Source organism: Camarhynchus parvulus, chromosome 4 (genome assembly GCF_901933205.1).
Source record: "Camarhynchus parvulus chromosome 4, STF_HiC, whole genome shotgun sequence".
NCBI lineage: Eukaryota > Metazoa > Chordata > Aves > Passeriformes > Thraupidae > Camarhynchus > Camarhynchus parvulus.
The window spans coordinates 44,308,354-44,335,756 of NC_044574.1; the positions used below are offsets into that span (position 1 = coordinate 44,308,354).

At 43.1% G+C, this 27,403-nt stretch overlaps 1 protein-coding gene across 1 annotated transcript; it reads left to right on the plus strand.

Annotated features, from left to right (window-relative positions):
• Window positions 1–5,232: 5,232 nt before the first annotated feature.
• Window positions 5,233–26,448, plus strand: DAPP1 (dual adaptor of phosphotyrosine and 3-phosphoinositides 1). The gene is made up of 9 exons (XM_030948079.1): window positions 5,233–5,317; window positions 13,787–13,909; window positions 17,075–17,208; window positions 19,873–20,003; window positions 21,318–21,365; window positions 21,604–21,666; window positions 23,673–23,758; window positions 24,286–24,373; window positions 25,325–26,448. The coding sequence occupies exons 1-9, from the start codon at window positions 5,244–5,246 to the stop codon at window positions 25,373–25,375; spliced, it is 798 nt and encodes a 265-aa protein (XP_030803939.1). The 5' UTR covers window positions 5,233–5,243; the 3' UTR covers window positions 25,376–26,448.
• Window positions 26,449–27,403: the final 955 nt, after the last annotated feature.

Here is a 27,403-nt window from a genome sequence, read left to right on the forward strand (position 1 = left end):
TATTTATTATATATTATGTTATGTTATATTTATAATTTGTTATTTATTTTATGTTATTTGAACGTAAACTTTAAAGTTGCAAAAAGCAAAAATTAAAAAAATACAATTTATGAGCTGTAACAAGATTGCACAACAAACAGATTTACAAAACAGCAAGTAAGACTGTTCTCAGCCTTTTTTTCCCCTTACCCTGTCTTTAGTTTAAACAGTTTCATTTTGTATTTTATGACACTTTTACCCAAGCCTACCTTTTCATGAGGCTTTTACCAAAGCCTAAAATCATATGGTGCCTCTCCATCACTTTTCATGTATGGTGGACACTGGTGTGTGGGGTCAGCCCTGCTCTGGGTGCAGTCCCTCCCCTAGGCTCACCATGGCTACTGTAATGCCGTCTGTGAGGAGCTGGGAGCCAGAGCAGAGGTGGAGCTGGCACCCTGGGCTCTGCTGCAGGACACAGTATTGGGGACATCCAGGTCTCCAGGCTGAAGGTGCTCCCCACCTGGAGCACCTCCTCACCCGCAGTCTGGAGAGGCTCCTCCTCTCTACATCTTTAATTACTGGGTAATCTCAGAGCACAGACTTGCCAGCCAGGTCTGATTCCTCTTGGGAAGAGGCTGAACCACCAGCAGGTCACTTGGCTCAAGGCACCACAAGAGGAGCTGCCTGTCTCTAACCTTGCCCCTCACCCTGGCCTTTGGCAACAAGAACTGCTCTCCCCCACCTCCTCACATGTGCTGCCACTAACAACCACTGGCACCCATGTTTTCTAATTTAAAGATAATTTCTTGGTGTTTGGGTTTATTTCTTGGGGTTTGGCTGGAGAGGAAAAACATTTGCACAACATCTATTCAGAGAGCACGACACTGCTCTAAATTGGGAAGTTTTAAAGAGACTTTGGCTGTGTCTAAGAAGACATGGAAAACGTGCTGAAGGCTTCAAGCACACATGCACATTAAAGAGTGAATTGACAAAGTTCCTAGAAAGTTTTCCTTGTAGAACTGAAAGCGGAAACACATAATCTTCACATCATTATCCACATTATTGAAACTGTGAAAACCAAACCACATGCAATAACACAGCTGTTCTAGCTAGAGGCATTTAATCTCCCACCATCATCTCAAAATATACATGCTCCAGCTCCTGGTTATGCACACAGCAATCAAGGGCTAGGAAAAAAATTAGTAAGCATCGGGGAAACTTCCTGCACTTATTTCTGTGTCCCTGTTTAAGTTCAGAAAGCAGAAAAAAAAATCCTCCTGTACTTAGCCCTAGAGGAGTAGCTGAATTTCCTAGAGCAAACAAGAGGGGAAAGTGGGGAAAGTGCATGATGTTAGAAATTATAACTATGTTTGGTCCCAAAAGTCACATTGGAAGAGTATGAAGAATGCTATTTTTTTTACTAGGGGCAGTGTTAAGAGACTTATAAAGCTGAATTATTAAATGGATATCTCTGGGATCCCATACATAATCATATTCCTTTGGGATATGGCTGGGCCTATCCTACTTGGCAGGAAACTCCAAAAGGCTTGGGAGGGCATGGCTGTTGCACCTCTTGCTGTGCCTAGGTGGAGACGTGTTCCTAATCCAGGTCTGGGGAATGAACCCTGACAGCAACACAACTACTGTGATCTTCAGCTGTAGAAGCCCTGCCCCACTCAAACTGTGGAGAAAATGGGGCAAGAACAACATTTCCTTTTGCACAATCTGTCTTCAAGCCATTTTCCCCTAGGAACCTGGGTAATTTCAAATTCCTTTTCTCACCACTGTTCTGTGTTTCCTGTCTGAGTAGATTGCAGCCAACACAGGGCTAGCTGGCATGTTCTGGAAATGTGCTGACTGTGGACATTAGAAACACATTGAATAAACATGCCCTAGGTGCCTCAAAATCCACAAAGTAAACTCATCACTATGCTGATATCCAGTATCTGAAATGTTTTCCAGCATAACAATTGTTTCCAAAAAACATTCCAAGACAATCTGTGCCACATTCAGAAGGGAAGAATCAGGTTAATTTCAGAAGATGATGTTAGTGTGCATCATGTTTGAACACAGTGGAAAGATTTCTTTAGCTGCTTTAGAGGGTTTCACAGAATCCCATGGGATCATACCTGAGGGTGATAGGGATTAGATGTCTTGGGCACTGCAAAATTATCAGATGCAGTCACCTTAAAAAGAATAAATCAATGGCCAGCTCTCTGTTGTGTGGGAAACCTGTGCTCTGCAGGTGCCCACTGTTCCCCATCCCAACGTGCCCCTCATTCCAATCATGTTAACAATGGCTTTGTGATATTTCTGGGGTTTTTTTCTTTCATTTGGGTGGAATCACTGTCTTTGTGACTGACCATCTTTGCTTGGATGGTTCACAGCTATCTGTAATGTATTCACGCTATTAGAAGGGGAAATAGTTAAAGGAAAAAAATTAAATTTTCAATTATTTCCTGCCATGTTCTATCAAGTAACTGGAGTTATTTAATTACACTTTTGCAGCAATCATATCTATGTATTAGTCACATGCCTATCTAAGCCAAATTCTCCTTTATTAATTTAGTATATCTTAAAGTACAAAATTACAGCTACCTGAAAATAAAAATTAAACCTTTGAAACAGTTTTAAACAACTGCTGCATAATAACTCAAAAACCTGGAAGAATCATCATGATGCTGGGACCTGACCACTTGCAGGACACGTGATATAAGCTCACCTAGCAATCCCACAATTTCTGCCCAAACAGAACACACTGTCTCCAAAAGCACTATCAAAAAAGCAAGCAGCTGCTGGACTGAGAGACCTGGTGGCTGCACTGTAAAGCGTTCTCTGGGTTTTGAAGTCTGCTGGTAAATATGGTATTCTGGAATAACCCTAGTGTGACACAACACAAGGAATCATTGCACATGCATTGATCACTATTGACCCTCCCCATTATGACAGCCATAGTTCTTCTGTTTTTCACAACCTAAATTTAAAACAGTAGGGGTTTGGTGATTGTTTCCTGTGAGATGGTGCAGTCATTCAAGAAAGGCTTGAAGAGATTGGTTTTTTAAATTGGATCCCACTTTGGTTTTTAGCTGACAGCCGTGAGGGGATGAGTAGAGAGCCAAACTGTCTTTTGGGGGTGCTGTGTGGCCAGCAGGGCTCGGGCTGAGCTGCAAGCACCAGAGCACTGCTGCTGTCTACAGGTCTGCTCTGCACAGCACTCAGCCTGCACACGGAACCACTCCTCCAACAGGGATGCCCGTGCTTGGGAACGGGACCAAAACACAGACACTGAAGTGTTCTGGCTTTGGGGAAGTGCAAGCTGGCAATCTACAGCCTCTCTGTCCAGTGGCTAACCTGTGCCAAAAACCCAAAATCAAGTGGACTTCATTAAAGGGGAAGACCGTCTCTGCTGCATGACAGTACAATTTCTACCTTTTTTTTTAATTTTTAGATTTTTTTTTCTACAAATGAAGAGGAAACATTGCACTGTCAGGTGCAGAGTAAGAGGAAGTGTCTGCTCCCAGATGGGAACCCCCTCCCACCGCAGCACAGTGGTGCACAAAACACAATGATGGACACAAGGGCTGGAAATCACCTTTAAGCCTGCATTGCTGAACTTTTAAGACCATTTGTGATACAAGTAGAATTTAGTAAAATCTAGTTGTGGCTCTTTGTTGCTTGGAATTTAATTAATTTTTCTTTCCGTGCCTTTTCCTCTGTAACCAAGAAATTTTCACTTGTGCTTTTCTGCATCTATCAGTAGAACAGACAAGACAACCTGGAATGGGTTCATCACTGTTAAACACAGCACAGGATAACAATAATAAATAAATCTATCCAGCAAATACAAGCAAACCATGGAGACATCAAAGCATCTATTTAACAAATGTTGTGGATTTCGGAGTCAGGTTACCAAAAAGAGTATCAGATCACAAGCTTTCAACAAGCAATAGAGGAAGGGGGAAACTCAGAAAAAGGAAAAAAAGTATTTTTCCCCACTAAAAAATTACATTCTCCTAGTAAGGAACAAACCCCCAGCTTATTTGCAGAATCTTTATCTACAACTGAATGTCTGCCTGGCGACATGAACAGGTAAGCACAGAAGCAGAGCACCTTGCAGCCACAATTAGAAGCTCAAACAAAGGACAGTCTGATCTGACACAGGGAACCTCTCTGAAGATTTTCCCATTTGGAAGGCAAGAAAAGCTCTTTCAAAACTGATTCCCCAAGACCAGCAGGATCTGCAGGCTAAAAAATCCTGTTCCAAATGACTCTCAGCTCCACACTGAGCACGCAGTTCATATGACTGCTTCCTGGGAAAATAGGTAGCTGTTCCATCCTCTCTAAATACCAGCTTTTCTGGAAACGGGTGATTTTTAGTCCTGGATACCTAGTGAAAGAAGCATTCTGTCATAATCCTTTTTTTTTTTTTTTGGTGGAGTCCTGTCCTTTTGTCAAAAAATATCAGTAAGTAATCTGCCACACCTATTATAATTACTGTCCATGAAGTATTAGGGAATACCAATAACCTCTAGTATTGCAGGAGATTGTTTAAGCATTAGAAAGGACAGACACCAAATAATGCTCAGAAATTTCTCATCCACAAAGCTCAGTCCTCTTGCTACTTCCAGAGAGGGAATGAAGCTGTAAATTTCTAGCAGTTTATGTTCCTATTCCTGTTTCGGAAAGACAGCGTGACCTCTTCAAAGCCTGCACGGAGGATCCCACGGAAATCGGCGGGTCCGGGTGCCGGGGCAGACCCTGGGCAAGCAGCATCCCCCTTCCCGGGCAATCCAGCGGCAGGGCCATGGAAAGCTGTAAACCACAGCCTCCCCGGGCTCTGGGGGCTGGCTGGGGACAGAACTGGGCACCTGACACTCACAGAATAATCCACAAATTTCACCTCCACAGATTTCCTCGCTGAGCACTTCGGCGGACACAGAAGAGGAGAGGGGCGTTCATGGATTGATGGCAGGAATAAAACGAACGGACAACGAAACACTTTGGAATACGAACTTCTGGGAGGGACAGGTTAAAGCAACTGGAGGTACGAATTATTCTGGCGATAAACCAAGGTGTGTTAGCAGCATGCGAGCCACGCCGGGCACCGCTGGGAGCCGGGGGCTCTGGCAGCTCCTGCCGAGGGCGGGGGTCTCACCGTGGGGCCGGGGCGCTCGGGGCGGGGAGGGCCGTGCCGGGCCGGGCCCCGCCCGGGGAGGTGGCGGCCCGCACTGCACTTCCTCAGCGCCGCGGAGCAGCGGCGGAGCATGGCCCAGCGCCGGGAGCCGCGTCCCGCCGCGCTGGAGCGGGAGCCGCTGGAGCGGGAGCTGCTGGCGCTCGGGTAAGGGCACCGCGGGGCCCTGGGGGACAGCCCGGGGCGGGCCGGGCCGGGCCAGCCGAGGGGCCGGAGGGGTGGGAGCTGCTGGCTCCGGCTGCTGGGTGTCTGGAGAAGTGAGGGATGGGGAGGTGGCACCGGGTCTGTCTGAGCGAGGCTGCCCAGGCGCTCCGGTGCTGTGCCCAGCGCCTCGTCCCGGTGATGGATGGGGGTGAGGGGCTGGCACAGGGCACCCGGAGAAATAAAGAATAGTCAGAAAACCGACAGCGCGGGCACACGGTTCGAGTGCACTGGGGAGCTGGTGGCAGGGGCGCACCTTCCCTCGGAGAACCTCTGTGGCCTCGAAGCCATCGCATGGGATAAAGCCCAGGGTGTGCCGTGCCACTTCCCTGCGTCTCCAGGGAGCACCAAACCCACACCTGCCCTCAGACCCCTGCCCTCCCTGTGCCGTCCCTTCCGCGGCCTCCTTGTAACTGGGCCTGGGCTCTGGTCTGCGGAGCTGCTGTCCTTGCTGGGCCCCGGGAGGCAGCAGGATTCCCGAAGGTGCCCGGAGCATCAGGAGGGACAGCAGCGAACAAGTCACAGCCACTGCGAGGAGGACAGCATGCTCACCAAAAAGCAAAAGCCCAGGTGCAAAAGGGAAGGCTGAAGATTGCAACAGACCTTGTTCCCTGTCTTATGTGGCTCACCCATTTTTTCTGCCAGTTAGTTTTGGTTTTTGCAGGAGGAAGGCTTAGGTCACTTTGTCACCAGCAGCAGTGCCGTGGGCAAGGAGAAACATGGGCTGGAGGAGCAGCAGGGGTGGGCACAGGCAGGATGGGATCAGTGGCAGCAAGGCAAAGGGGATGCAAAGCAGAAGAAAGGCCAGTGATCATTCTGACAAAGCAAAAAGGCTCTGGTGTCAGCTCTGCATTCAAAAAGAACTGATGAAAAAAGTACAGGTGTTTTGCTTCCCAAGTATTAGTGGATTTGGACCAATTCATTGCTTATTTTTGCAGTTCATTCACTTCGTAATTCCAAGCTACTTTGTTGCACTCGGATTTGGTTCACTATCTCCAGACTGATGCTACTTTCCCATATTTAAAAGAACCTTTCAATGAAATGCCTGGTAGCTGAAGCACCTAACAGGTACGAAATTCAGTGAAGTCCCTTTGCAGTGGCACCCAAAGTAGCCATTTAATACTTTTTCTTTACATCTGTATTACGCTCATCCTAAAACAGAGTCTACAGGGAAGAAGGAAAGAAAAATGAGTTGCAGCTGTTGTGGGAAGCATGACTCCCAATTACTAGACTTTTACTGACTTCCACAATGTGGTCTGAGTTAATATATGCCAGAAACATGTGCCTATAGACAGCAAGGAATTCATCCTCATAGTCTTGTAGAAATACAGCTTGACGTGGTACTTCATGTGGTATCCATAAGAAGGAAAGAGTATGAATTAGAAGGCTACAAATATGCACTTTTAAAGCTGTACCTTCTTTATTTTACTTCCACTTCAATGGAAAACCTAAACTTTTCACCCTTCCACAGAACACTCAGCATCTCCTTCAGGGAAGTGTGTTGAGTTAAATGCATTAAAGTTGAATAAGCAATGCCAGGTAAAGAATCCCTTCAAACTATTAAACAAGGCCCTTTCTTTTCAGCTAGTACTGAAGCCACTTTTTTTTTTTTTTTTTTGCCTAAAGATGCAAAAAGAAGCCCTCATGCAGCAGACATTCTTGTAGCATAATCTGAAAGATCTCTCAATGTAAATGCTTTTTCAGCTGTGATAAGTAGGTGTATCACTCTCCAGACCATACAATGAAATTTCCAGTCATCACAAGGGTTTTCCAACCTAAACCTAGTCCCCTACTCTCACAGTGCAGGGTTCCCCTGACAGCTGATGCAGTGTCCAGCCCAATTGAGACCTAGTCCTCCTAGGTGAGGAGTGTGTGTCCAACAGAGACAATGGTCATTCCAATGAGAAGCAGCTTCAACATTCACATATCTTTGGGGGGGAATTTGAAGCAGTTTATTTTAAAGCTTCTGCTTTCTGGTACAAAAATCAAAGAAGTTGGATAAGGTTTAAAGAAGTGTGAAATGGGAAGGACTTGACTCTTAAGAGAAAAGGCTGAGTACCAGGATATGCTTGTAGTTTACCAGACCAGCTGCTCAACAGAATGGAAACTTGTCAGCAATGCAGGGAAAATTCAGATTACAGTCAGCTTCATTGTATTGATGTGTATATAGGTGGACCTAATGCTTAATGAAAAGGAAGATCAAAAGCAGAACACGTTTTTGAAAACTTGTTGCCTCACCGTTAGCTTTGTCCCTAAATCTACCAAAGTGTTTAAAAGGGAATACAGAAGTTTGCCAAAAGCGACATAAGCACCTTGGCTTAAAAGGAAAAGGAAACTGACCATGGGATTCACCTGTGAAGGCCTCTTTGGTTATTGTTGCAGTCAATCCCTTTTCCAGTTGTCTTTGCTGCTGTTAGCACTGAAGCACAGCCAGAAAACAGCAGTGTGGAGCTCCTGTGGCTGAGCACGTACTGCAGGGAATTCCACTGAGCAGTTATTTGCGCAAGAGGGGAGAATGTGGAGTATCCCGTCATCCCAGTAATTACAGGCAGCTCTGGCAGCACAGCTCCCATCCCAGTACAGCTTAGTCTGGGTGACACTTTGTTAATCAAAACTGAAAGCCACAGGGCAAGAGAAAACAAATTTTTGTAGCCTTTTTTCCTTCTACAGTCCAAACTTAATCTTTGTCACCCCTTGCAGCAGAACTTTTATGCCCTTTCAGGTCCTGCAATACCATGACAGATGATATTTTTAAGGCTGGACAATACATTCCATGCTTAGTTTTAGCAACAGAAGATAAATTAAGCCACAGGCCTAGATCAGGTGATAATAAAATTGTGAAACTGAGGAACATGTTAGACTGGAACAGGGTAAATTGTCGTAACAATTTTTTTATCTTTATTGTCTAATTTAAGGAAGATAAAAATTAAAGTGACTAGAAATTGGGCCAAACAATGGGTGAAAATCAGAATGAAGACAGTTGAAAGAAGGGGGAGCAAAAATGGAAGTGAAAAGCAGAAGATGAACTAGTGAAAGTCTACAGTTAGAAGACAAACCTTAAGACTAGATACAGTGACGTTATTTCCCCTTATTTCTATTTTAAAATTATTTTCCCCTTGGCCTCCTTGTATTCCAGCAAAGTACTTTACACAGTTTTGTGGATTTCAGTGTTACACATTGAAAGGATGTCTAATAAATACCAATTTGGTTGCCTGACATCTGTAACTTCTGTCTTGGCATTCTTGCCCTTTTGGAGATTCTCTAGAGCTCTGTCAACTCATGCACCATTAAAAACATGGCCAAAATTTCACTTTTAGTGATGTGAGGTACAGAGAACCCTTTTGCAATTTTCAGATGATGGGCAATGCTTCTAGGGTGTGATATTGGGAAAAAAAAATTTAAAATCCCAAACTACTAAAGTTGACAGATAAGAGCTGGAAGTTGCTGAAATACAGAGTGCCAAAAATAGAGAACTAGTGAGTCAGTTTTACAGTCATTTTTGGAGCACAGGCGTGTGAAGGGCATTGCATCCAGCCAGAGGAGATAAGTCTATGCTTTCCCATGCGCTCCATCGAGCAGTGCTGGGGACTACTGCTTTAACCTAAGAGTGGGAATACATCTTTGAGGCTAGAATATAGCTTCACGGTGTGAGCAAATTCAACTCCTCGTGGTAGAAAACATATTTAATTTAAAAAAACCCAGAACAACAAAACATAAAACTTGCCAACATCTACCACCACAAAAAACCGACCACAAAAAATACAACAAAAAAAATCCAGTCAAGCAACTGAGGGTAAATAACTGCTGTGAGCACTATGGGAGTGAAGTCCTACTGGGAGCACATGTGGCTCATCTTCCCAATAACCTGGGTCGTTGTTACCTTTCAGAGGTGGACAAGAGATGAATTAGAGTTGCTGTGTTCCTGCTTGGCTTCAGCAGCTCAGAGAGCCAAAGTGCTTTCCCCCCACCACGTGGCACCAGCACTGTTGCCCCTGCTGCAGCAGGGAGGGAGCTTCTGGGAAGAAAGCACAGCTCACCCAGCTGAACACCAAGAATCTCCTTCTTGCTTCACAGAAGGAACTTTGAATTGCCTGACTTCTCCACAAAAGCAAGCCAAACGTGCACACAGTTTCTAATTCTATCCAGGCTACACCTGCCTGAGAATATCTGATAAGGACACAAAAACCAAGTGTGACCTCTGCCTACTGCATTTATCTGGTAGCTGGGCATACTGCAGAGTTATCACTCCAAACAATTGCACCAAATAGCAGCCAGAACTTCCAGCTGTGCTCTCTTTTGGTGCTACTATCTTTCATTTTTGTGAGGAAGAAAAGCAAGTGTTTCTACTGGATGTTACACAATTTGCACATTAAAATGGCTCAGAAGAGAATTATGCAAGTCAGCATTCACCGTTTGATGGATGAGTGTTTGTGTTCCTTGTGTATTCTGTTATTGTTAAAAAGTTTATCCACCTGACGCCAGCTACAAGTTTATTCAGCAGCCCCTATTTACACAGGCAGATTTTTTTTTTTGCAAAATATCCACGTGCTTGCTTTGAAAATACCATTATCATAAATGACAGATGCCATACCTAAGGGCACTCATCTGCAGGGGACACAGAAATGAAGTTTCATTAACATTTTTCATTGGAACAACTTGGGTTGTTAAAGAACGAATGAACATTTTGAGGATGATGTTCTAACCTGAACAAAGAGTTTCCCACCCCAGACTTTGCTGTAACATTCCTGATCTTTACCATGGTGTAGGTAGCTCTAGTTGCTGCATTAACTACAGAGAGATCTTCCTAAGAAGAGATTTTAGCATGAGTGGATCCTGTTCTGGAGCTGTGATGATTGGCACAGCTGCAGAGGCACAGCTGGCCAGCACAGTCAGGGCTTGTACTCCAGCAGCCACCAGCTTATTCCATGGGGAAACCCCATGGGACTGGAGGGACAGGTCTTCAGGGCAAGGCTGAGTGCTCTGATGAGTTTGGGCATTATGGGGCACTGGGTGTTTCATTTCCTTCTCCTTCCCGTAAAAGCTGTCAGTGAAGTCCTTCCTCTATGCCATCACCAATGCAATGTGGCATAAACAATAGGCTGATGTCTGGAAATGGTTTCTTTTTCAAAGGGTAGCAAAAGTGGTCTCACTGGCTGTGCCTGCCCACCTTAAGAGATGCCTTCACTGGCCATTCCAAAGAGCAGGAAGGATGGCATGGCCATTCAACCACACACACTGACAACACAAGCATGCTTACATGGATGGGATAAAGAGATTTAATGTCATTTAGGATGAAGGTAAAGTAACAAGAATGGATAAGTGACAGCAGCTATAAACTCTAAGCCTGAGATTGCTAGTCAAATTGTAGAAAGGGAACCCCAAAATATTGACCACACTTTTTTTGTTGTTGTTTTTAAATAGAAGAAATGAAATAATTAGAAAAGAGAAATCTCCCAGAAGTATGTATACATATCAGGAGGGTGTACAAGGCCAAGGACAGCCAGAAGAAGTGGGTTTGAAGCAAGGAAAGAATTTCATCTATCTTTCTTCTTGTGTTTCTCAGAGAAATCTCAACCAAGAACCTCAGGAAATTTTTACACTGCTGATGGTTTTCAGTGTGAAAAGTGTCAAAGTACAGAACAGATTTTTGGACTTGTTTTGTAGTGAATACAAAGCATTTTTTAAAGATGACTTTTGGAGGGACCTTCAGAAACATCCCGGTTATCCAACTTTATCCAGCTTGTTCAAAACTGAAGAGTTAAGACAATTCACCTTATGAAGGACTTTCTAGGGGCTTCAATGAGATGGGTGTTTGTAAAGCATTTTAATTTCCTTAATTCTCCTTTTAAGACAGCATGAAGATAGATACAGTATTGTGTTTTGTGTCAACTGTTTCCTGCCCCAGTGTAACTCAGAAGACACCCTAAACTTCAGCTGAAGGTGGACTGCCTTTTACAGCTTTGCTAAATGAGCCATAAATCCCATCTTGATTTGCTTGCTAATTTCAAAGAACTGCTTAGAAGTTTTTTTCTGAGACAGATAAATAGAAGGATTCTCCCTGTGAGAAATACTTAAATTTACCTGAAGTATACCTAGTAGTGCCTGACCACAGGACTGTTTGGGTTTATTTTTAGTCCTGGTGATTTCTACTTGCACTGTCAGGCTTGATTGTGAGAGCAGACTCTATAGGTGAGTGTTTGTTTACCTTCCTGGTAGTCTGTCATGCAAATTCTAAATTTTCTTCAGCATTTTAATTTTTTACCTGTGTTTATGCAATTGGAACAAAGTTTGTGTGACTATTTTCACAGTGGAATATGAAAGTAACCTGATCAAACCATCTGTCACAGTCAGGAAGAGAAAACACCCGAAACTACCTGTAGCAGTCTCTTTGACACCAAGATCTGCATTACTGTCTCCCATCCACTTCTATTTTTTGAGCTGAAGAAGAGGAACATAGTAACATTTGAGGGATTTTTGTCTGAGACAGCATATTTAGGCAAGAAACTGCTACAGCCTTGTCAGCAAAGTTTTAAAAGTGTGCTTTCAAACAACATTATTTTCCCAATTAAGGGGTTTATTGTTGGTTTCTGGTTGGTTTATGTATTTTTTTTTTACATAGTAACAACATTTCATTAGTCACTGGTCTTTTATGTGTAAAGAGAGTGTGAATTTAAACACAACATTTTTTAAACTTAAGTGACTTCTCTTTCAAAAGTTTAGTAAAGGGGTGTTTTTTGGAAATAAGGTAACAGCACAGTTATGAGCAACATCAAACTAAATCTGCCTCCTTCCTGACAATGACCACTCACAGATTTTCTCAACATCTGCTTCTTTTGCGCAGAAGTGAGCCGAACAGTGTTAGGAAATCCCACCCAAAACACAGTGCTGCATTCTCAGCTGCAGGTCTGGCCATGCTGGTACCATCCTGCCCACACCAGGAATGACCTGACCTTTGCCTGTTCCTTACTTGGGCAGTTAATCCCAAAGCAGATTTTGGCTAACAGGTGTTCCAGAGGATGACACTTTGACTCTTTAAATATTCATTATTTTATTCTACTGTGTAGATGGACCATATTCTAGAGCCAAAGCAGCGATGCCCTGCCTGTATTGAGTTTCACATGGATCTTCTCTTCCTCTGGGTTAACAGCCTGGAGTCTCTCATAAAGCAATTCATCAGCCAGCTGGCCTTTCGAATAGGCAGCTGTCCAAATGCAGAGTTAAAGCTTTGTGTGAGGTGCCAAGTTTGTGGAAATTTGGGATGAACAGCTAAGAAGAAAGAGGATACAGTTACACCTGGTTTCATTTCTAAGACTGCCACGTTACAAGTTGTGGAAAGTGCTGCCCTGGCACTTCTGCTTTCAGTAGAACTGTGTTTCTTTGGCTGAAGCAGTGACAGGCTTTGCTCCCAATGCTGCAGGCATTTAAAAGGAAGGGAAGGGTGACCTGGCACCACTCCACACACAGACAAGGGAAGCTTGCTCCCAGCAGAGCCTTGGGTGTATTATCCTTCTTTCTGCTCCAGAGGCTCGTGTGTGTGCATGGCTATGGTTATTATCACGTGCCTTGCAGGATTTCAGCTCCAACCTTTTACAGCTCCAGCTTTTTGTGTTCAGTCTCAGGCTCATTTCTAGTGAGATCCTTGTCTCTTGCAAAAAATTGGGTGTTTCCATTGTGGAACATTCTGAATGGAAACAAACCTATAAACTACACTTTCTGGACTTCTTTGCAGGGTTTTCTCCCTGTGAAGTCCTTTCTAAACTTTTTATACAAAAATGAAGTTAATTTTCACTGAAGATAAATTGAAACAGTGTTTAGATGTTTTCTTTTGTTGCTCAGATCACAGGTGGCCAAGAGGCAACAATGGCAAGATATCTTAATTTTCACTGAAATTTTGTCAGTTAATTTTGTTCCCTTTAATTCTAAGCTTAGGCAAGCACGTTTAATTGCAGTTCTTGGCAGTGAAGACACATTGAAGGAAATACAGAATTTATGAGGAGTTTAAGCACTGCCTGTTTGCCCAGAAGAGGATGTGTACCAAAGAACATACATATGTCAGGAAGTGCAGCTTCTGAAAATAGACAAAGGATTCTCTATACCCCTCAAAGCTGCTTTCACCTTATCAGCACAGACCTGGGTAATTTGTCGCTCATGCAAGCAGAATTTGCAGGGTTTTTACATCCAGGAAAACACTCAGCTGTTTGTACACAACTTTGTGTTAAGGAAAAACAGTTTTTTGACTGTGTCAAAAGGTGGCCACTGCAAGAGGCACAGATCTGTGTAAACTGTGAGTGCCTGTGAGAAGGGTGGTGACTCAAAATTGTAGAGGAAGGACTACAACTAACACTGCTTTTTCTAACCCTGCTCCAAAAAGCAGCACCAGAGTGAAGGATGCTCTAACCCCTTGTGTCTCCCCAGATGGTACCATGACAATCTCACCCGACATGCAGCAGAAGCGCTGCTGCTCTCCAACGGGCAGGATGGGAGCTATCTTTTGAGGAAGAGTAATGAAAGGGAAGATTTGTACTCCCTCTCTGTAAGGTAGGCTATGGACAGAGAGAACTAATCTAATGCTGCACTTACTTCCGTGTTTGAATGTCCCATGCGTTACAGGTTTTTCTTTTTCCCTAGGGCTTAAACTATTTTGAAATATATTCCTATTGGTGTAATCCCACTGAATGACATTTTGCTAGAGGAAAAAAATTGGATTGGATTTGACAACTGCTCTCAATTTTCCAAATGATGAATTAATCTTATTAACTATAAAGAAAACATGATTCTATAGAATGGCTGTAAATTTTCAGTCTGCACGATAAAAATCTGCATGTCATTTAAAAGAGCTTAAGAAACAGCTGGTGGGAACAGAAAAGTTTTATGATGAGGACAGCAGCAAACACAGGTGCTAACAGGTGCTAATCTTACTAGTTTCTGAATCCCTGTGTAGGAGCCATCACCTCTGAAGGATGATCCAGTGCTTGGCTGGTTTTACTCATCTGTTCTATGCTAAGGTTCAGTCTTAGCCAGGTCTGCGTGACTAAACTGAATAACACCTTGTGAGTGATCAATGCCAGGGCCTTGAAGTCAATTACAGCAATTTAGGACACAACTGTTCAGGATACAACCAATACAGAGCAGAGGAAGCCTGGCCTGGTTCCTTCACTACAGAATCACATTTAAAGAGTCTCCCAGAACGAGAGAACCCACAACATTTTATTGAGGAAACCTAAGGGCACATGCATTAGACACACAAGGTACTCCCTGCACATTGGCTGGATAGAGGTAACCAGCCCTAAAAATATTTGTAATCTCTGGCAACTGTGTGATAAAAGCAACCTCTAGACCAAAATTTCAAGCTGGTGCATGCAAGCTCATTCCTGCTGCAAACTGAGCCTCTGAACAATCTGTGACCACAACTCAGCTGAACCACAGTAACTTTCTAAAGTCACTTTGATCCGTGTAATGCTGCTGGTTATTTCCACCCTGACAGGGGCACAGCATATGCCCTTGAGATTGTGGCTTTCTGCATATTCAGTACCAGGGGCAGTTACAATCTGGAAGAGCGGTTTCTTGGGAGCTGAGGAAAGTCTGATTTGCACATACCCTGCTCCCCTGGAAAGGCAACAGTGAGGTCTTTGACCCACTTCTGATAGAAGATCTAGGAGCAACTGCGTCTATACACACACTGTTGAAATTATTATGCAGCCATTTATACAAAGGGTGCCCAACAGATCTGCGGGTGATGTTACAAAATGAGTATTCAGACTAGCAATGACTGAATTCAGTGCAAGTGTTGCCAGAAAGAATAGTGGCATTTACAAACAATAGCTTTCCTTAAAAAAAAGTAATTTCAAGTGAATCACTGTTTTTCTGGTTAATATTTTTTTTTACTTTAAAATGTTAAGCATTATTTGAGGTAACTACCTCAGCCAATTAAAAATATATATATGTATCTTGAAGGTAGTTTTAAAGGGCATTCAGGAAACAACTTATTGTAATAAACCAAATTTAAATAGTTCTTTTAATAGGAAACAGAAGTGCTAATTAATGAAAATAAATTTGCTGCTTGACTAGATTCTAGCCTTAGAAGACCTACAAAACTCTGTTTCAGGTCCATTCCAATCTCTTGTTCAGCTCTTCATGTAGGGAGCATTACTCACTGCATTACCATATGAACTGAATAGCCCAGTCTGAAGTTTGGTCTTTTATTCTGTTCTGCTAGTTTCTGTTGTTACATCTCCTTTGAATACTGATTTTGATTTTAAAATGTTTTTCAATTTTCCTGCTGGTTAATGTTATGTTTTCTTTCAGTTTTTTGGACTAATATTAAAAGTTAATAGTAGAATAAGTAATTCAGTTTTGTTCTGATACATTTCTGTAGAAAAGATAACTTCAGCAATTCTAGCTGTCATTTTCCTTCTGTCCTGAAATATCTTCTGTAGCTTTTACTTCATTTTCTGCCTCAGCCTCACAAGGAACTTTGGTCATGATTATAGTTTGGGGTTTTTCAAGGAAAGAATGCTTAGCCATCCCTTGAGGTTTTTATTGACAGCTGTAGGAAGAGAGATCACTTATTCCCTGAAATCCCCTCCCCCAGCTACATTAGCCAGTTTGAAAGGGAAGTAGGAAGCAGAGTAGAATTTGCTCTCATTGCAACATTGTCTTGAGAAATTAAACAAAAAGAAAGAAATGCCTGTAATTGCAGCAGAGTCACAGCAGCTCTTCCCTGGCATTGAGCATTTGCACTTGGCTTGTTGTGCCTCAGCTTACTGTAGCACAAAACATGTGGGAGGCCCACAGAGGCCTTCTTCTTCTGTTTTCTGCAGTATCATAAATACTGTTTGAAGAGAAATCTTTAAATACCAGTTTGAAACCATAATCTTCTTTGGAAGTGGCAATAAACAATGAAAGAGATGCTATAATTAATTTTCTTCACTACACTTTCCCAGTATATTTGCTGTGTAAGTTTTTGCTCAGACAGTTTGTTTTGGGTGCTAGTAACATTAACAAAAGTATCTTTTTCATTGGAGAAATACTTGCAATAAATGCTTCACTGTCTTTTGAAGTCAAGATAATTGCCTACCCAGGAAGTGAGACCTTGTACACTTCTCTAAATGCCATCAGGTTTCATAAACAAAAGCTGTTACTTCCCTTACAGAACAAGGACCCTGGTTCATGTTTGTCAGTGCCCATCCTAGTGGAACCAATCATCCAAATACAGAGACAAAGCAAACAACTGCTAAAGCCCTAGGTATTTAAAATTAGGTTATTAAACATGTTTGCGTGCAAAACAGAGACAGCCTATTTTTCAAAGGGAAACAGAAGACATTTTCAGTGAGATTGGAATGCTACTTGAAAAGCAAGACACATATTGAGTACACTCTCAAGACTGAAGTCCAATAAGTGAAAGGATTTAGGCAGAAGGCTTGAAATCTCTCTTCTGTGTCTTTTTCTTGATGTGAGAGTTAAATCAACCAACTTGGCCTTTCTAGGCTTTCATCATCTCATGTCTGTAAGTCAGCAACTAAAATCTGATTTTCAGCTGTGTTGAGTATTAGTGAGGGACAGTAATGGCAGTAGTATTACTATTATGACAGTGACTGGCAGCCTGTGACCTGGGGCCCTGTAGTGAAAGATGCTGTTTAAGGATTGTATGTGCAAAATGCCTTTGGCATTTATGCCTTGACAAATTTTCCTCTTTTATTTTAGGGGTAAAGATTCTGTGAAACACTTCCATGTTGAGCACACAGGAACTTCATTCAAGTTTGGATTTAATGAATTTTCTAGCTTGAAGGAATTGGTCATGCATTTTGCAAACCAGCCTTTAATTGGAAGTGAAACAGGTAAGGAGAGCCATATTGTGTGCATGAACACATTTGTAGCCATGCTTCACAAAGGTCTAACTAAAAGGAGCTTCTGTTGTGCTAGCAAATAGATCTTCTGCTGAAGTGTTCATAAATTCACATTTGTATTTGTATCTAAATCAATTCCACTTCAAAAAAATCTTTCAAGTTCTTTGAAGATAACCCACACATAAGCTTATTGGGCTTTTGCTAACCAGGGCTGTGAGCTCCTTTCAGTTTCTCAGAGGAAGAAGGATTTCAAAATACAGGGAGGATTAGAACATTCTCAAAACCAGCAAAACCAAAGCACAGTGTTAGTGAGGACATAAATATTCATCTTTGAACTTGAAATCCCCCAATAAAAATAAATAGAAAAGTGACTTGAAATGGTTTTATCTCACTATTCTTTGTCCAAGGAAGGAGCCTACAGTGTTGTGCTCCTCCTTCCTGTAGGGAATGTGTTTTTAACCAGCTCTCCTGTTCTGCCTGCAATGCCATCACCATGCTGATGCCATCTACCATCACAGTGATTTTTCTTGCTTTTCAGAGGAGAGAGAAAAGCACAAGTTTCTCCAACAACCAGTGTGCTGCCTGAATTTAAGGGTCAAAATATTAAACTTGATTCCTAGAAGAATTGAACACCATCAGGCTAGAATCCCTGGAGAAACAAACTGGGTATTATCATGGCAATGTCAGTTTTATGTTTAGCTTCAAGTGTAAGAGATGAAGACACGTCAGTACAAGTTAATGCCAAAACTTCAGTGTCCTCTGTGGCAAGTGTATGCAAATAACTCAGAGCAGTGCTGATTATGTATGCAAGAGCCCAGTTAAATGATAGTTGGCACATGCAATAACTGTAACTTGTCACACACGAAATTTGCACCAGTACTCTGCTAACCCAAACATTAAATTCAAGGGCTCCTTTGCCAATTTCTTCCCTTAAGAAAAATGCAGTTGTACACTCAATATGGCGTTTGTATCTTTCAAAACACTCTTTTTAAATTGCTTTCAAGAGTGGTTCAAACACAGAGCTCCCACATGTAAGATCTGTGCCAGTGAGCTATTTTTCCTAGGAAATCAGGCATGCACCCACAGGCCTAGCCCCATAAAGATTTCAGATGACATAAAACTTGTATTTCCCCATTCCTCACTCCTTCACTGTGTGTGTTACAGACACTAATAAGCAAGACTTTGGTTTTATCTGATCTCTATGGATGAGATTAACACTTGCCACCTTAAGGTTTCCTAATCAGATTCTGCTGGCTCTGTGAAACCTCTAAGTCAGATGTGCTACAAAATTTAAAAAAAAAAAATTGGATAGCATATCAAGAAACCTTCCACCTTACCAAACCATGGAAAACAGTATAGTGGAAAAGAGAATTAACACTCAGGCAATATTCCTTCAGATACAGGGGTCAAATTTCTCCTGGGTCATAACCATGTTTTGTCAAAAATGAGGCAGAGGCTCATCAGAGTCAACTCCAATCCAAGCATCAGCAGATGCAGACATGGCAGAATAATCTTGCTACAGTGCAGCTTTTGCTAGATCTTGTGTATAATTACCAGATTATTGTGTACAATTGTCTTTGTGGAGGCAAAAAAAATCCACAGAGAAAACAAATATTGTATAAAATGTTATATTAGCCTTCCATTTCTGCAATGGAGCTTTTTATCCATGGGGTACAGATGATGATACCCTGATTCTGTGCAACAGCTCAGGAGTAGTTTCTCTGGAATGGTGGTGGATTCAATTTTATTTTAAATGGTAAAGCATGATTTTTCTGCAAGGCCAGATAGAAATAAACCAATATTGACTTTCCACCTACAGCAAGTTGAATAGATCACATTTGCATACACCCCCTGTGCCTGCAGACAGATTTCAGCTGGTTACTTCAAATACAATTTTTCCACTTCTCTTTTTAGCCCCTCCCATTACAGAATACTTTTACATTACTCATACATCTGTAGGTTTCAAGTTCCAGTCGCTTCCAGTTCTAGCATCCCTCCTCTTTAAGAGCTGCAATATCAGCATAAAATGCAAATGGAGCAGCATTTGGTATGCTGTGATATTTTTAAAGAATGGAGTTAGACGGTGGAGCAGTTACTATTTCAAGGATGTTCTTGAAAAGTACAATAGTACTATTGTACTCAAAGTACAAAAATACTATTTTGAAAAGTACAATGCATTCACTATTGAGAATGCAGTTTTTTTCAGGGAACATGCAATAAACATGACCTTACTTGGAGGAAAAGAAGAATGGCTATAATGAAAAGATTAACTGGGAAGAGCTGTGGTAAAAACAGTTGACATGGGTTTACTGTTAGGAAGTCTGTAGCCAGAGCTCTGACAGATTAGCTGATTTAAGCACCAGCTAGTGGCATGTTGGTAAACCCCATGACTCTTATGCCTCCTGTCTAGTTTAGCATCCTGCCCACCCTCCAAGCCAGCCTCTGGGGCAGAAAAGCAATTTAATAAGTCAAGAGATTTCATGCAAGCATTTGCAAGGGTAAAGGTTTTGAAAAGGTACCATCTATTTACAGTTTTCACAGCTGCCTTTTTAATTTTAGGAGGAGATGAAATAAACCATTCCTCAGAGATGTAGCTACTGACAAGTTATTTTCTAAGTTGGACTTGCCAGATGACTCCTGCTCTTTTCTGTCCAGGAACTTTAATTGTGTTGAAGCATCCCTACCCACGGCAAGTGGAGGAACCCTCCATTTATGAGTCTGTCCGAGTTCACACTGCAATGCAGACAGGAAGGACAGAAAGTGACCTTGTCCCAAATGCTCCCTCAGTAAGTTGTGTTCTGGTGGGAGGGGTGCTCCTGGCCTGAGCCTAGCATGATTGCTGGAGTGAGCTATGGAGTAAGACTGGTTATTAATCCCTCTAGGGGTTTGTAAATACAGGAAGTCTCTGCCAAACAAGGCAAAGCAAATACAGACTTGCTCAGTACAAGCCCATGACAAATAAAGGCTTTTATAATTGTTGTCACTTCAACGCTGTCCCTGGAAAAACCTGGGTGAGTCTGACTATCCAAACAAAGAATATGTGAAAGATTTTCATTCTCACGTTATCTTTTAGAATAATTTATCATTATTAAAATTATCATGAATTTAAAAAAAAATGCATACACACACACACAAAATCATATACATTTGGGCCACCTATTCTGACATTTGAGACTCACTTGAACAGCAGTTGGAGTCTCTAAATCCCTTGTAGCTCATGTCTAAGTGAGACAGGTGGTTTCTCCAGAACAGTTTGCTCTGCACAGAAAGTATTTTAATTATATACTTATTTTTGGGGGGGAAAGAGGAAGAATTATGTTACTATGGGTTAATGAAGTTGCAAGAAGAACCACTTCTGATGTATCTCACATCCAACCCTTCATCACCAAGTTACACTTTAACCTCCAAAGAAGCTTGACTTCCACACACCACCAATAAAAAGGTAACATTTTTTCAAGAACAAGCAGTAACTTGGCAAGATTTTGATTTTCAGAGATCCCACAGCCAGGTCCCTAAAGAGAATTTCAGTATCTAAGAAGTGATAAGGTCCAGGTGTCACTCATGATGCCAGAAAAACAGTTCAAACCCCAATTTTTCTAAAAGCACACTGAACATAACAGTTTTTTCCTGTCCAGCGTGGGCCTGGTTGAGAGAATAGAGCAGCTCAGTAAAACAGCACTTTCCCCTGGCTGCATTTGACGAGCCTTTTCTGGGGATAATTCCACTGTCAGTTAAACCCCATGTGCTCCTGGTCACAACACCCAGAGGGACAACCATCCAACTTCAGTAAATGAAGTGTAACTGAACTATTTTGGTGTGTTTGGCTGGGAAGGGACAGGGCAGGAGCTCCCTGGGGGAGGCACAGCCTGGGGGCTGCTCCAGAGCCAGCACTGCTCCATGTTCACCCTAAGACAGCTGGATCAGCCCAGGGGGAGCATGGAAGTGCGGGCAAGTGGCTCTGGGGAGTTTCCCAAAGAATTGATGCATCTTCCCAATGTAGGCAAAGGAGGGGTATGTGGGACATGGAAGCAGAGCTCAGCCTCTAACCACAATCCCTTTCTTTTCTTTCTTTCTTTCTTTCTTTCTTTCTTACTTCACAGCTCGGTACCAAAGAAGGATATTTGATAAAACAGGGCAAAATAGTCAAGGTAAGAAAACTCTTACTTGTTGCTTCCACCCTGTGATCACCCATAGAAGCTAAAGGCAACATGGAGCTGAAATTGCTCCACCTGTATTTCCCTGCAGAGAGGAACAATTTGTGTTTTGAGCAACAACAAAGCACAGCTGTAAACCAGGGCAAGCCAGCAGCTTTGAAAGCTTTTCTTTCCCAAGAAGTTTTAGACTAAACTCTCCCAAAACGGTTACCATTCATTCTTGATCTTTCAGAACTGGAAAACAAGGTGGTTTACACTGCATAGGAATGAACTGAAGTACTTCAAAGACCAGACAGTAAGTAGCAAACACCAATTCCACCTTTTAAACATCTACACAGGCAGCTGCAGCCTCCTTGTCTCTCTGGCTTCTCACATCTGTATCACAGCTTTCCAAGCTAAAACTTCCCAAACTGTCAGAGGGGTCAAACCTGTCAAGTAAAGTCAGTTTTGCTGATGACTTCAACAAGAGAAACTAAGTTTTACTGTGCTCTGCCAGTCTTAGCTACTGGATAGAGTTTGCAGGGATTTTTTTACAAAGAATCAGGGAATAGTTTTGGTTGGAAGGGACCTTAAAGATCTTCTTCTTCCAAGCTCTCCACCACAGGCAGAGACACCTTCCACTAGACCAGGCTGCTCCAAGCCCTGCCCAACCTGGCCTAGAATACATTTTTGTTTTGCTTTGTTAAGTGGATTTTAAGCTACCAGCACAACACAACCTTTATTTGTAGCTCAGACACAACCTGACAGAGAGCATGCTGCTAAAATAGTTCTAAAAATACTGGTGGTATCCTTTGCATTCTTTGATTTCATCCTCTTACTTCAAGTGGTCTCACAGGATACATGAAAAAATGTTCATTTAAAAATTCCTTCTGACAAAGGTTAATCTGCAACATCCTTACATTTGCTGCTCCATTTCTATCTTGATCTGAGTAAAGACAAGAAACACAGATGGAGTTTCTTTGGCCTTACAATGCCTTTGTTTGAGGTTCCTTCATAAACACATCCAAACTTCACCTCTGCCAAGCCCTATTTCAAGCATCTAACAGATTTTTACACAAGAGCAGACACAAGAGCCTTCTCTCACCAAACAGTACCATTTCTAAACAGTTATGGTTTTTCAGGGCTTTCCACCAGTTTTCATTTCAGACAGAACAACTTGAATTAAGTTTGCAGGATAGCATTTCAAAGAGCAGCACTCCATTAGTGACTTACCAGGCAAGAAGAACTCCTTTGTTTGTCAGGACTACAATCTCCTTCCAGGCAGCAGCTCCAGCATCTCCTGGCACTCCTGTTTTTGCTGTGGGGTTGCAGGGACCTACAGGTGGGCAGCCTGCAGCTAACCCTGGGATAGCATTTGGTATCACACCACAGACCAAGGGGCTTTCTTCTAATGTAGGGTATTACTAACAGCCACTGAGTCAGCAAAAATATTAAAGGAAGATGAGAAAGCAACAGGCACCTCCATACATCTGATGAAGGACCATGGAAACAACTAAGGGTGTTTGGGCAGAAAGCAATCAAGCTGTCTCTTCTGAGGCCTTAACAATGTGAGGCTGAAACTACTGGAGGAAGAGCTCTCACACCTAGGGAGAATGAAACTCCTCAGGGAGATGGGTTGCTGTTGTACACAGTCTCTGCACCTGAGCTTGTCCAAAGAAACTTTTATACACATATATATGTGTATGTGTATGTGTGTGTGTGTGTGTGTGTGTGTGTGTGTGTGTGTGTGTGTGTGTGTGTGTGCGTGTGTGTGTGTGTGTGTGCGCGTGCGCGTGAGCGTGCGTACATGCTTCTCAAGCAGCCAAACCTACCACTTCTGCTGCAAGCACTACTTTGGCTTTACTTCTACACTTGTCCTTACCCAGCTTCATCCTTTTAAGGCACTTAGGAATTAATTCAATCTCCAACAGCTGGCTGGTCTGATAGGCCCTGTACCCACGCCTTTGTCTCTGTAAACCTTAGCTGAAAGTGGTACCAGGTTTGCTGCTGTGTCAGTCCCTTTACAAGGCATCAGCCAAACCCTCAGCAGCCTCCATGTATCTCAAACATTCCTGCAGTAGAGATCTCCTCTGTTGCTTGTCCAGATATGAACAGCCCTGCATTTTTCATATTAAGCTCACTTTGTATCATACCACTGATGTTATGCTTGCTAGTTTGTGCTTATAGTGTTACAGCCATTGTAACTATGCCTGGAAAAACCTGTGGAGATGCCTGTAAAAGTCTAGATGCACTAAAGATGAAGTGAGATAACCTTATCTTCTGTTTTCATGTGTCCACATTTTAAAACATTTTCTCTTCAAGGCTACGGAACCAATTAGAGCACTTGACTTAACTGAATGCTCAGCTGTGCAATTTGACTATTCCCAGGAAAGAGTCAACTGTTTCTGGTAGGTTGCAGGATTTTCTCCATGTTGCTGGGAAGTTCAAAGGGAATTTTGAAATATAAACAATGTGTGTTTCTGAAAGGTCCTTTGGTGGTTGTGAGCCTGCTCATCCTCTAACTCACAAGTCTCTTTCTGTCAGACAATCTCTGTCAATCCTGCATGGCTTTGCCAAATCACTCCTGGCAAAGGGTGGGCCCATGTGTAGTGAGCATTTCTAATTCTCTAAGCATCTATAATCATCACCTAGACTCATGGATCTTGGGGTCAGACACTGATACAGGTCACATGGTAACCTGTTCTGTGCCCAAATGTGGATCTCTAATCCTCAGAAGGGTCCTTGTCCTTAAGGACCCTGGGCTGTAAATGGCTGTCACCCATTCTTGGTTAACCTCCCTCCTGGTGGCTGAAGGGGAGCTCAGCCTCCCTGTCCTGCTCTGTCTCAGCAACTGCTGGCACAGGCCAGCTGGGCTCAGTTTTGGGGAGAACTGCCAGTTGTTCTAGCAACTTAAGAAAGTTTTGTTTACTTGCAGTTTAGTGTTCCCACTAAGGACATACTACTTGTGTGCAAAAACGGGGATAGAAGCTGACGAGTGGATTAAAATCCTGCGGTGGAAGCTGGTAAGGTGATGTGTGCTGCTACTGCCAGCACAGCCCCCCAGGACTGGGGCACCCGAGGGCTAAAGTTCTCAGCACCTCCAACCAGGGAGAACTTGCTCTGGCTGCCAGGCCAGCTAGATTGGAATACGCATTTTCACATAATCACAGAATCAATTAGGTTGGAAAGGACCTCTGAGTTCCTCAAGTCCAACCTTTGATCAGTCACAACCTTGTCAACTAGGCACTGTGGCACTGAGTGTCACTGCCACACCCTGTCTTTTCTTAAGCAGCTCCAGGGATGGTGACTCCACCACCTTCCTGAGCAGCTCATTCCAATGTAACAACTCCTTCTGTGAAGAAATTCCTCCTGAGGTCCAGTCTAAACCTCCCCTGGCACAGGTTGAGGCTATGCCCTCTCATCCTGTCACTGTCTGCCTGGGAGAAGAGACCAACCCCCAGCTGGCTACCCCCTCCTTTCAGAGAGTCATAAAGTCACCCCAGAAACTCCCCAGGCTAAACACCCCCAGCTCCATCAGCTGCTCCTCATAGGACTTATGATCTAGCCCCTTCCCCTCCACTGCCCTTTTCTGGAATCAGGCACCTTCCTGAACTGAGTGGCCCAAAACTGGACACAGCAGTCGAGGTGTGGCCTCATCAGTGCCATGCACAGGGGCATGCATAATGTATCTCTCTGCAAACCCACTTCAGCATTTTTGGGATGCACTTTTACAGGCACACTCATTTGTAAGAAAAAATTACTTCCATCTCTAAGGATGTCATTATATGTGCTTGGTAAACAATACAGATCATCAGCCCACACTGCGTGTCCTGGGTCATGATGGCAGGAATGAGGAGACAATGTAAAGGCTTGAAAGCACTACTTCCTAAAAACTACCAGGGATTGGGTGGGTTGTACTCACCCACCTGCACATGCACGCAGCCAAGCAGTAATGGACTGTCTTTCTGTTGCAGTCACAGATACGGAAGCAGCTGGAGGAACGCAGCGCCACCCTCAGTTCCTAGCCAGCGCTCCTGCTCCACGGGCAGGAATTGCCTCTCTCCAAGGGAAGGCATTGCTTACCAGAGGGCAGCCTCAGGTCTTCAGTGCTGTCTGTGCCCCTCACAGAGGTCACCCAGCTCTGCACACACGGGATCCTGCAGCTCTGGGTGCTCTGGGGCTGCCCAGTCACGCGTGGGGACGGTTGCAGAACCAGAGTGTTTGATGTGCGTGGTGTATGCCTGTAATGCACTTAACTCAAACACCTGCCACCTCATCACAGAAGTGGGCACTGTTCAAAACTTTTGGGGTTATTCAGCGCACTCATTAATTTATTACAAGCTGCATCACAACTAAGCACTGGTATCATATTCTGTAACCTTGAACCTTTTATTTAAAACAGGTCCTTTCTGGAAATATTAAATATCTTTTTATTACCTGTTTAGGCTTTAAACTGAAAGAAAAATGACGGAATTACATTTTGTAAATAGTATCTATATTGCAATCCAGAGAGTAGTATTCCAAGGCTCTTTTCAAAGTGACATGCCAAACAAATTTTTATATGGTTTAGCTTTATTCCACAGTGATGGCTACAAGGGAATGTTTGTTTCAAACAGCATCTGTAGGTAATGGTGAGCAGCATCATGTAAGCACACTTGTATACAAACCAGGGTTCTGAGAAACCATAGGACACACATCTAACAGCATTGTGGCTCACTAGAGAGACAAGAAGTGCATGGAACCCCATGATGTTGGTACTGTACTCTAAATAGATGTCACATTTTGGAAGCAAAGTTTGACACACTGGAGAGGCTCAAGACCAGACTGACCCAGCTGCAAGATCCCCTGAGCAATTCTGGGCTGGCAGAATTGCTGCCAGCCTCCTGCTCAAGGGCTGGCAAAGAGGGGGGACCCTCTCTCCCTGCATAGCAATCAAATTTGTGCTGAAACAGCATCTGCCAACCTCTCCTGCTATGCCACACTGCAGTCTGTGTTTGGTATTGCTCATGCAGAAGGTGTTTGATCATTGCCTTTGCTGGGAGAAGAGTGCAGAAAAGGAAGGCAAAAGCATATTGGAAGAAGAAAGAAAATCTAGATTTGGGCATATAAATAGCATTTTATTTCAACTTAGAAATTCAAAGTATTTGTAAATATTTTTATACAGACTGTTTTCTGAATAAAATGTCATTATAAAACTACCACGTCTTTTATATTCCTGCACTGTATTGTTAAAGCTTTGTCCTCCTTTTTCCCTTAATGAAGCTGTAATGAACTGACATCTCCCATTTAGTTAAAAACCTTTGCTGAGTTTGTGTGAGAGAGAGGCAGCATAAAGGGAAGAAAGAGATTATATTCTCCAACAGCATCACTGTCCTGTGAACATGGCTTGGAAATGGAGCTTGTGGGGAAACCACAAACATTGCCTTCCCTTTTTCACAGCAACAGGCTGCCTCACAAAACACTGGGCACAAGTTCAGCACACGGTGTCACAAACTGAAGCCAGTGAAAGAAACAGCAATTGGGTGGCCTTGGAAGCCGTCACAGACAGATGGGTTGAGCACAAACAGCAACGGGAGGCTTTTGCTGGAACACAAACACATTTTGCCAGAAATACACACACCTTCCAGCTGCTTCTGTAATGACCAGCAACCAAAGTCCCATTCCAGATTAGTTTAAATGGAAAAGGGTTGACTGACAAGCTGTAATCTCTTTTTGAGACAAGAACTCCCAGCTGTCATTTCCAGCATCGTATCCCCCCATCCTGCCTGATGCACCACAGGTCAATGAGGTGTGAGCACAGGGCCATGGCATCTCCTTTCCCAGCCTGGGGCCCAGAGCTGTCCAGAGCTGTCCCCCAGACCTGCAGTGCCTGGCAGCTGTCATAAGGGGACATGTGAGGGAACAAGGGGTGGGGCTACGAGCACAGGCTTGATCCCCAGCAACGGGATCTCTGTTTGGCCCTGGGACTTGGTATCCTTACTGCCCAACTGAGAGACACACTGGTTAGTTTTGAGTGTATAATTCATGGAGTTTGGACACTTACAAACAATTAA

What these genes read in the sequence shown, in the direction of transcription:
- DAPP1 (XM_030948079.1), top strand. Translation starts at nt 5,244, where the DNA reads ATGGCCCAGCGCCGGGAGCCGCGTCCCGCCGCGCTGGAGCGGGAGCCG. An exon ending in CGGGAGCTGCTGGCGCTCGG is followed by an intron (nt 5,318 to 13,786) that starts GTAAGGGCACCG and finishes GTGTCTCCCCAG; the next exon opens with ATGGTACCATGACAATCTCA. An exon ending in TTTAATTGGAAGTGAAACAG is followed by an intron (nt 17,209 to 19,872) that starts GTAAGGAGAGCC and finishes TTTTCTGTCCAG; the next exon opens with GAACTTTAATTGTGTTGAAG.